Source organism: Mustela lutreola, chromosome 2, assembly GCF_030435805.1.
Source record: "Mustela lutreola isolate mMusLut2 chromosome 2, mMusLut2.pri, whole genome shotgun sequence".
NCBI classification, from domain to species: Eukaryota; Metazoa; Chordata; class Mammalia; order Carnivora; family Mustelidae; genus Mustela; species Mustela lutreola.
Genome location: NC_081291.1, coordinates 16,955,119 through 16,965,095, shown reverse-complemented (window position 1 = coordinate 16,965,095; position 9,977 = coordinate 16,955,119). Strand labels below are relative to the sequence as shown.

The window sequence follows — 9,977 nt, the reverse complement described above, 5'->3', positions numbered from 1 at the left end:
GTCCCTTCATGGCTCCGTGACCCGTGTCTGCCCGGGTCCCTCTTCTTGCATCACAGTCATCCAGCTCCAGGTCAGGATCCACACTGGACCCCGTCCCCAGCATGGGGCTCAGGCCACAAAGTGAATGGGGGAGGAGGAGAGAGGGGGCAGCTTCCTCCCGGTCTCGATGCCCAGCTGGCGGGTGCCTCTCCCTCCAGCTCATCCCAGTTCAGGCTGGGGGCAGAGTTAGGGGAGGGAGCTCCTGCTTGGCCAGGGCCGCCCGCCAGCCTGTCCCAGTGCGTCACCCTCTGCGTATATGCTCCAAGGACAGGGCACCCCGAGGGATCATCTCAGGCCACTCAGGTACAAGAAGGCACTCAGCTTTATTTACACATCCGTCGCAGGCCACCAAGGCTGCTCGCCCCAGCTCAGGAACGAACCATGGGGTCTCAGTTTCCAGGCCCAGATGTGTACGTCTCCGCGGAGGTTAGCCACCATGTGGAAATCCCTCTGTATGTCCCCTCCCCGAAAAGTCAGCCTTGGGGTGAGGGCTGTGGGCCTTCCCGACTCTGGTCCGCAGTGACTCCCTGAGGCGCCACCATTGAGGTGGTAGAAGAGGGAGCTGGATGCTGTTCTGCACAACAGGTGGAAGGCTGCCTGCTGCCTTGGCGCCCCTGACTGTCCCCTGCGGTGACCCCGGCAGGGGAGGGGGGGACCCTGACGACCCCCACAATGCTCCCCTCGGCTTCTCTGGGTCTCCCTGGATTCTCCCAGATAGGGCCCTGCTACCAGCTTTCTTCCCTTCTCCCTTTAGCCCGCAGGCCTCAGCCTTCTGCACCCCGACCCACCCCTGAGGCCCCCCCACAGCCCCGAGTCCCCAGGCCTCACCCTCGGCCTCCCAGCAGCCTCAGCTCCAGTGCGGCTGCCTGGCATGTGGGGCTGGAGTTCCGCTGCCTCCAGGTGGGCGTTCTAGTCACCTCCCCGGCCGGGACCCCGGCTGGGCATGGGCCTGGGCAAGCTCCCTGGCTACCAGGGCTGCGTCTGGAGAAGGCTGAGAGCCTCGGCTCGGCATCCCCCAGTGACCCTCTTCTCCCCCCCCGGCCAGCCTGGCTGTGGCGTCACACTCCAGCCCCTCCAGTTCTGCCGTCTCCTTCTAAGAGGCAAGCCACGTCCTGTCAGCCCCGCAGAGCCACTGCTGTTCCTGGCAGCAGGGACAGAGGCATGTCTGGGTGGGGGCAAGGCCACCCCACTCCGGATCTGCAGGGGGACAGTGGCCCAAGACCACCTTTGCTGAGCGGCCATGTGGGTGAGGTGAAAGAATTGGAGTCCAGGCTGGGAGGCAGGATGCCAGGTGCAGTCCCGCCCCTGCCCCCCAAATGGGCTGTCAGGATGGGGCCTCAGCAGACCCCTCCAAGCCAAGAAGAGGGTGTTCTGCAATCTCTCTAGTCCACAGATGTGCTGGGAGTCCAAGATGCCCAGACCCTGGCCAGAACTTGAGCCCCAGGGCTAGCCAGCCTGGGCTGCCACCTCCAGGAAGCCCTCCTCATTTCTCCCCTTTCTTCTTCTTGGCTTCGTTCTTCTCATCCTCCTCTACCTTGATGGCCACGGTGTCCACACTGTCCTTCTTCTTCTTCTTCTTCTTATCCTCTGTGGGGTAGAAGAGGGACAGGGGGGGCCGGGGTGAGGCAGGGGGTCGTAGGACCCGCACCAGAGCCCCCCACAGCCAGCCCATCACTTCTTCCTTCCAAACCTCTCTCACCTGCAGAAGAGCTCCTTGTGTTACCTGCCTCACTTGGGCCCGTTTGTGCACTCTGGTCTCTAGGGACCAGAACCTCATGCTGGGAGAGGGGAGGAGCAGGGCCACTCTCAGGTTTAGGAGGGACAGGTGGCGAGGGGGGGCGGGGTTGGGGGACCCCTGCCTGCTCACCTCCAGGGATCTCCGTGAGCTCATTGAGGGGGGGCACCGTCTCCAGTTTGTCTGTGTACATCTTGGCGGCCTTCCGCTGCAAGTAGCGGGCTTCAATCTCCTTCCGGGTCCGGGGCACGCGGCAGTTGAAGATGCAGCACAGAGTGATGACTGTGACAGGGGTGGGGGTAGGGGGTGGACAGAGCAGGCTTGGCCAAGGCTGGAGCTCAGACATCCCAGGAACGGTCCCCACATTTCAGACCTGCCCTCACCTGCCTACGTGCATCTCACCCAGCAATCGCTGGCAGAAGGCTCTTCGTTTGCATGAGATCCCTGTAGGCTCTGGGATTCTTCCCGAGATCTCTTTTCCTGAGCAGGGCGGACTTCAGAGAGTCACACAGGGACCCGCTCTCTGGAGGACCTGGCGCTGGGCTTAATGGGCTGCTGTCGCTGTTCTTAACAATTTCTGAACAAGGGGGTCCTGTACTTTTTGCACTGGCCTCTAAGTCCTGTTGCTGATCTTGCTTTCTGACTAGATCGGGGCCCCTGGAGGACAGGACAGAGGCCTGCACAGTGACTTAAACGACAACCACCCAGACGCTGGCCTGTGTTCCCACCCAGGCCTCTCAACTCCTGGTGCTTCCCCTCCAGCCTCCTGAGAGGACCTCAAACACTGAAGGACGGGGCCATGTCTCCCTCAGCCTCCCTGAGGACAAGCCTGGGCTTCTTCTCCTGGCCATGAGGGTCCCCCAGAGGGCACAGACCCTGCCCTGGGGCGTTTACACAGATAGTTATTCCAGGAACGGTTTTCCGGCTGAAGGCAGCTGTGCCCACGCGAGCTGGGCCAAGGAATGGAGCTGGCCTGTCTAGTGATGGGCAGGGCTGGGCACGGCTGCCAGGACCCGGCTGGACTGAGTTTGTTTTTCTAAGGCCCCACAGTCTGACCACCCTGGCCCCGGCCTCGGGGGAGGGGACAGGGCTGCTGCTTATTATAAATCGGATGACAGGACATAACTTCCTGGCAGACTCCTGGGGGCAGGATGGCCAAGCAGGACAAGCCAGGCCTATTTTAGGGAAGATGGATTAGACCGATGTAGCCGGGACTGAAGCACCCTTTGGGGTCAACTTACGCAACCCCTTCAGCCAAATCTTGTGGCCCCACTAAGTCTCACCCAGATTCACAGAATGAGGGAAAAAAAAAAGAATGAATGAATGCGTGGGATGCTCTCAAAGCCTTTGCTCCTGAGGACAACCAGATTCCCGAATGGATGGACAGGGGAGCTGACAATAATCGGGAACCCTGGGGGACTGCACGAGACCCCAGCAGTAGGTCTGACTGCACAGGGCTGTCCAGGGGCATGTGCTTCTCCTGGCACCTTGGATAAGCCTTTCTTATCCCTTCGAAGCTGGGTTCTAGTCTTCTCCAGGTCCCGGTGTGTATGCCCACGGCCCTGATCCTGCTGGCTTGGGCCACCCCTTCTAGCCACCCGCTGGGCACGTCCTCTCACATGCTTGCTCTCCCCAGAGGCTGGTCCCAGGCCCCGAAAAGCCCGGGATCCAAAGGGAGCTCAGCTATTGGCACCTGGATCAGGGCTCAGATGCTGCCCCTCGATCCAGGCCTGCCCCACCCAGACTGGCCTGGTCATTTCTCATCAAAGAAGTTAAAAAACAATGTGCCTTGGATGGAGATCCAGGGCCCCGACAGGGGCTTGCAATGTGAGTCCCCAGGCTGCAGAGAACTCCCGGGGCACCCCCATCCAAACCCAGCCCCTCTGCTCAAGGTTCTGGGGTGACACGTCACCAACAGTGGTGCCACTAGGCCCAAGCTGACTGGGAGTCAGGAAAGAAGATTCATCCCCAGAAGATGGGGTTAGGCCATCTCTGCTCCCTAGAGCCTGGCGCGGAAGGTGACAACGAGTAGAGACCGGCTGCTCAGAGGCCTTTGGGACTCTCCCTTATCCTTTTCTAGGAAATAGGGTGGGGTGTAGGAGCTGGTCTACATGCTTCACATCCAAGCTCCTCTTTGGGTCTGACATTGCAACCTTCTTGTGTGGTCCAGGCACCTCCACTGTCTGGGGCCAAGCAGAGCCCGGAGAGGCTAGCCTGTGTCTAGAGGCCCTTTGGTGTCTTTACTCCTGCTCCCTGGAGTACCCCGGAACGGCTCCCTTGACCTGCACCCTACACTGCTCCAGCAGGCAGATGCCTCCCAGAATCCTGCTTCTTGGTGCTGGGGTGTAGATGTGGGGTGGCAGACGGGGCCATGGTTTCCCTTCTGGATACCTGGGCTCGGGCCGCAGCCACAGCTGGCTGTCCGCGGGGCCTCCACAGAGAGGACTCAGTAGTTCTTGCCTTGGCCAGGAATGAAATGTAGCCTCTTGCTCAGCTCCCACTCCCACCCCAGCCGTGAAGAAATGGTGATGGTGGGGTGTGGATTATTTTCCCACAAGGAGGGCCTTTCTGGTGCCAGGAGAAGCACATGCAAATCAGATGTCTTTGTCTCCCTTGGAGTCCTTACATCTGGGTGGGCCCTCTGCCAGGACGCTCCCCTCCAGGGGACTTCATCCTGGGACAGCTCCAGCTAGAACTTAAATGACATTTTCGCTGCCCAGACCCGGGGTGCAGTCAGCAAAAATCTTATAGCGGAGATCTGAGAATTTGTGTCGGGGGCATTTCCTCCCACCTCTGCTTATACTGTCCTCTCTGCCTGGAATGCTTTTCCACTTGCCCACCCGGCAAAACTATGCATTCTCTCACTGATGTGCAGCTAAGAGACCCTTCTCCATGAAGCTTGTGTAGGGGGAGTGGGTTTGCTTTCTCTTCCTTGCCTGCGTCTTCCCGGCTCCATGGTGTACGGAAAGCGTTGTCAGACTCTACGTTGTACCCTGGCGGCCTCCCCCTTCCATTGGCCTTTCTCTACCCCTCTTTCCCCAGCGGCAGACCCCCTACTCTGGAAGGGCCGAAGGGAGCACACCAAACCCATTTCTGTTGTGAGTTCGCATCCAACAACTCCCAGTCCCAGGAGAGGAAGGGGTCTCCTGCTTTTAATTGAGGGGGGTGTGAGTCATTCCAGGGGAATGGGAGTTGACAAGGTACGGTTTCCAGCCCGGGAGCCGCATCTGCCGGGCGTCTGGGGAGCCTCTAGGCTGAGCTGCGGCCAAGAATGGCCTTGCTGGGGCCTCTGGGTGTGGGCCCTTTAAGCGGGCCAAACTGCAGGAAAAGCATCAGGAGGCCAGCGATAGGGAAAAATGACACGTCCTCATCCTGGTTCAGTGGAGTCCCCTGTAATTACCGTAATTGCCCTGTGGCTGTGTCCCAGCCGGGCAGAATACTTCAGGTCACCACCAGCCTGTCAGTCCTCCACAGGGACTCTGTGTAGAACAGGAGATGCCAGAAACCACAGTGGGCCTCCTGCGGGCGACTGGCCTGCTTGCACTGCCCGGAATTGCTGCTCTGAGCCCCTGGGGGATGGTGCTGGTAGGGATGGGGGGAGACAGGGGGTGCTGTGCTTCTGCAGCGGCGTGGGAGGGGGCAGGGAGCAGCTACTCACTGATGGACAACACGAAGAGTGAGAAGATGCCCACCACGTGCCAGAGGCGCATGTCCCAGAACACCACCGTCTCCTTGGTCAGCGGGGGCGGCTTGGGCTTGGGCGGGGCCGTGCTGGGCTGCAGGTCAGGAGAGAGGGAAGTGAAGCCGGGCAGAGACCAGGGGCTGGGGCTGGGCAGAGAGAGGCCCAGGTTTCAGTAAGCACTCAGCCCGAGTGTTCCAGAATCTCCTAGAATCAGGTGTCTTATACAGTCACAGCCAACACCCTGGACCTTGCGAGGGTCCAGGTTTAGAGCGAGAGAAGAAAGCAGAGCCCCAGAACCATGGAGCCAGTGACCTGGAGTACCAGGGTGCCTGAGGACACCAAGGCCTAAAGGGGCAAAGGGGGATGGCTTGTCCCAATCAGGTTCAAGTCCCCTTCAGGCGGACTGCTAGTCTCGCCTCCTGCTCCAGCCCGGGGCCCCACAGGCCAATGGGGTCTCAGGACCAAGGCCAGAGACAAGGCGAGGACGGTGCTGTCCTGGGGGACTTTGCTTCCAAGCATCCTCAGTGTGGGGTGGGGTGTGGAGCTGGACCTAGGTCCCGTGGCTCTGCTTCCTGGCCAGGACCCCCACTGGGTGACCTCAACATTTGCCTCTCCTGCCAGAGTCCTCTTCTGACTATGGGCTAGGCCGGAGCCCTCCCAGGACAGGACGAGATAAATAGTCTGCAAGGCGGCAGCGACACCTAGAGGCCAAGCATTGTAAGCATGGCTGGAACATCCCACCTTCCCAGTGAGATGCCACCTTGCTCTGGGAGTCTAGGGGGACACAGCCCTGCCCTGGGGGACTGAGGGAACAAGACCCTGCCCAGTAGGTCTGGGTAAGACCTGTCCCTAACCTGAGGGACTGAGAGGGCTATGACCCTATCTCTGTCACCAAATTAGGCTGAGGGATGTGGGCCGTGGAGAGGGGGGAGTGGGGGACGGGTGGGATTGGTTAAGGCTCAGAGGGAGAGAAGATGCTGGGACATCTGTGGACTTCGCTGTCTCCGGACTAACTGAATCAGGACAGACCTGCAGTCTCCTCTGGCTCTCTAGGAAGGAAAGGCAGCTCGAAGCTCAACCATCCATCTGGTCTTTCCCCTGGTCCATGAGGCATGGGCTGTGCACCTACCACAAGCCAGGAGCTTCCTCATCTCAACAACACCGCCCTTCAGCACGTCCCAGGTAATCTGTGAGCTTGGGATTGGTATGTGATTCCCCAGCACTTTTCCCTGAGTCAGTATAAACTTGTTACCTCTAAGCCTCACGTTCTCCACCTGTAACTTGAGTCAGGTGGTTCCTGGGCTTTCTGGGAAGCTCTCTACCCGATCAGAGTGGTAACGATGAGGAGAAGATACCCTTCCTCAGCATCATCCCGGGGGTCTGGATCCATTTGTAGGGTGAGACACATGGATGTGGGGTCAGGCACCTCTGTGGGGTCAGGGCACATGTGTGTAGGTACAGGGTATGCGTGCTGTGGGGGTATGCATCTATGGTCAGTCATAGGTCTGTAGAGTCCAGTGCTGTCTGGGCCAGGGTCTGGGCAGTGGCTGGCTTCCCAATTCTAAGGCTCAGTGTGTTTGGTCCGGCTGGGCTGTATGGCTGGAAGGTTCTCAGGTCCAGAGACAAGATCTCGGATTCTGGGCCCCAGTAGCTGAGAGTCCACTTCTGACACCTTCTCATTCTAGCCTTGTTCTGGGCAGAATTAAGATTCTAATCTCACCCTGATAGGGATCTTGGGTAGAGGGTACTAGCCAAGAGTGGCCATCTCTGTGGTGGGCACTGCGGAAGGTCTAAACCTAAAGCTTGGGAGCCCCAGGCTCCAGCAGCCGGAGAATGATGCCTGGAGGGGCCGTCGTGGGTGGTGTTGCGGACTCCGGCCCTACCCATCCTTCTGGTGCTTGCCTGGATCCCCTGGGCTCAGCCAGGCCCTTGTTCAGGCTGTAGGCAAATGGCAGGCAGATGAACTGCAAATGCAATTTCCCTTGATGAGCAGGGAGAAGATGAGCTCCCGGGGGCTGAGGGGAAGAGTCCTTGGCTCAGAACGGACATGAGCGCCACCCTCTGCCTTCTCCCGCACCCAGGCCAGCTCAGTTTCTGCACCCAAGGCCTTGGGGCAGCCAAGAAGGGGTCCAGGTACACTCTGTGTGACTCAGGCCAGCCTGGCTCCCCTTACAGGGACACTGGAGCTGACACCTGACTCCAGCCCAGCCTTTTGATCACACTCCCCGGTCAGGAGCATGGACAGGCTTAGTATTAGGGAATAGGGCTCTCTCTTCTTGTCCCTCGGACCCTCAGGTTCAGGGCTGTGTCCTCTTAGGTCCTCAGGATAAGACTGTTCTCCCTCTCCCATCCTGTCCCCTGGCACCTGCTCCCAAGGGCTCTCCTGGACGCCTCACTGTTTCTTGTCCTTCTTTCTCTCTGTTCTCTCCTCTCTGCCCCTTGCACAGGCTCCGAATCCTGCTCCTTCCCGGCCCTGCCTCTTGGGCCTTTCCATCTGGCCTCATGTTTCAGAATTCTGGTTCTGGTCTGCCTCTTTGGCTCTCCTTCAGGCTCAGCAGGAATTGGGGACAGAGGGGACAAGGAGGCTGCAATGGTCCCCACTCTTGCCCTCCCAGCCCTTCTCGGCCCCAGCCATGCTCCTGGCCATCCACCCCACCCATCCTCCTCACCTTACTGGGCTATCTCAGCAGTGTCCCCAGCTCCCCCAGCTACATGCCCTCTTCCAGTTTATCCTCCTCCAAAACTCATCCACGACTCTTCCCTGCTCAGAGACCTTTGCTGGCTCTCCATAATCACCATGACCAAGTAAGACCTCCTGAGCCCTGGGTCCTGCTCTGCCTGTACCTTCCCTCTGGGGCCAAGTGCTCCACATGGGAGCTGAACTCAACACCGGGCTCCTCTGTAAATGGTCTCAGTCTTGTTGTCTCCCTGACCCCACCCTCCAACTTGGAAAGCCCTCACCTTCCCAAGGCTATGTCACCCCCATCAGCAGAAGATTTTTCCTCCAGCAGACTAGATCTAAGCAGATCCTAAGCTCAGGGACTAAGATTAGGAACTAGATCTCCCCTATCAGACTAGAGGTCACTGACACCAAGGACTCTGTCTCCCCCACCCCTCCCTGGCCCTCATTAGACCAAAGGCAAGAGGGTAAGGGCTGACTGAGCATAGCTGTATCCCCCGACAGGGAATCCATATGATCAGAGTGAGTCTCCCCCACCAGACTGAAATCTGGGGCTGTACCCTCCCATCAGGGACCCTAAGTTTTGGGGCTGAGTCTCCTGCACAGCCTGGAAGCACAGGGGACAGGGCAGTGTCACCCCATGATCCAGGTCTGCGAGGACAGTTGGAAGGGAAAAAGCCAGCTCCCAGGCAGATGGGCTTTCCCTAAGCCTCTGCTGGCGGGCCACAGCCTCCCCGGCCCTCCCGCGTCGCCACGCCTCACCTCCACCAGCTGCCCGGCGACCCTCGCGAAGCAGAGCCCCAGCGCCCAGAGGGGCCCCGCGCCCCGTCGCCGCCTCGCCATCTTCGCGCCCGCAGCTCCGCGCCCGCGGCTGCAGGTGGGGGGAGCCGGTCGCGCGGGGCCGGGCGCGGTTGGCCCGGTGACCGCCCCGCCAGCCGGCGCTCGCGGCGGCTATCTGGTCGCAGGCCGCGAGTCGGCATCATTTATTCATCATCGGTGTCTGGTTCCTGTGCTGCCGGCCCAGGGCCGCCCCCCCCCCCATCCCCTGGGGGATAAGAGTCTGGATCCCCCTCCCCTAACCTCAGCCAGCCCGCCCGAGGGGTGGGAGTGGGTGTGAGGAGGAGGATGGGCTGGGGGCGGGTCCTTGAACTACAGGTCCCACCCCCACCTCCCTACCCCCCCACCCCCGCCCCAGTTGGGCCTCAGTTTCTCCATCTGGGGCAAGGGGAGGGGCTAACATCTGCTGATCTAGGAGGCCCTTCCCAGTCTGACGTTCTGAATTTGAAAAACCCTGCTGGACCCAGGCTGGTGATGATAGTTTGGAGGGGGGGGTGTTGGAGGGGTGGTAAGTTGGTGGGGGGGGGGGGGTTGGTAGGCAGGTTGCCATAGGGACAGGCGCTCAGGGATGTCCTGGGCTTTCTGGGCTGGCTTCCTGCCCAGAAACGGGTCTGGTCACTCTGGACAGCAGAGCTACAGAGGGGGATGGGGACCTGGGGATGGTAGGGTCAGCACTCTAGTTGTGGGTACTATGGAAGGTTCCTGAAGAAGCCAGCATCTGCTTCCCCCCCGAGACAGGGAAGGCTCCACCTGGAAGGGCTGGAGGACCATTTCCCAACTCTGGCTGACCCTGAGCCTCTGCCACAGTCTGAGTCCCCATTGTCACTCCAGTCTGAGGCATGATCCTGACCTCACTCTCAACCTGGCCCACATGTTCTCGGGGGTCGTCAACCCACGATGAGCCTTGACAATCCAGGAATGGACGGAGGGTGGGTCTGAGGAGCTGTAGAGACCACAGGGGCTCTGAAGGAGGAGGAGGGAGGTCTGGGGTGGGGAGACCTCTC

The 9,977-nt window shown here is 60.0% G+C and overlaps 1 protein-coding gene across 1 annotated transcript; it reads right to left on the bottom strand.

Moving 5' to 3' along the window:
• Nucleotides 1-365: 365 nt before the first annotated feature.
• Nucleotides 366-9,005, bottom strand: TMIE (transmembrane inner ear). The gene is made up of 4 exons (XM_059165168.1): nt 8,899-9,005; nt 5,433-5,550; nt 1,907-2,056; nt 366-1,626 (listed from the first exon to the last, which is right to left on the bottom strand). The coding sequence occupies exons 1-4, from the start codon at nt 8,977-8,979 to the stop codon at nt 1,523-1,525; spliced, it is 453 nt and encodes a 150-aa protein (XP_059021151.1). The 5' UTR covers nt 8,980-9,005; the 3' UTR covers nt 366-1,522.
• Nucleotides 9,006-9,977: the final 972 nt, after the last annotated feature.

Coding starts and splice junctions, on each gene's coding strand:
- TMIE (XM_059165168.1), bottom strand. CDS start 8,979: ATGGCGAGGCGGCGACGGGGCGCGGGGCCCCTCTGGGCGCTGGGGCTC. Junction 2,057..5,432: donor ACTCTTCGTGTTGTCCATCA/GTGAGTAGCTGC, acceptor CCCCTGTCACAG/TCATCACTCTGTGCTGCATC. Junction 1,627..1,906: donor GCTCACGGAGATCCCTGGAG/GTGAGCAGGCAG, acceptor TCTACCCCACAG/AGGATAAGAAGAAGAAGAAG.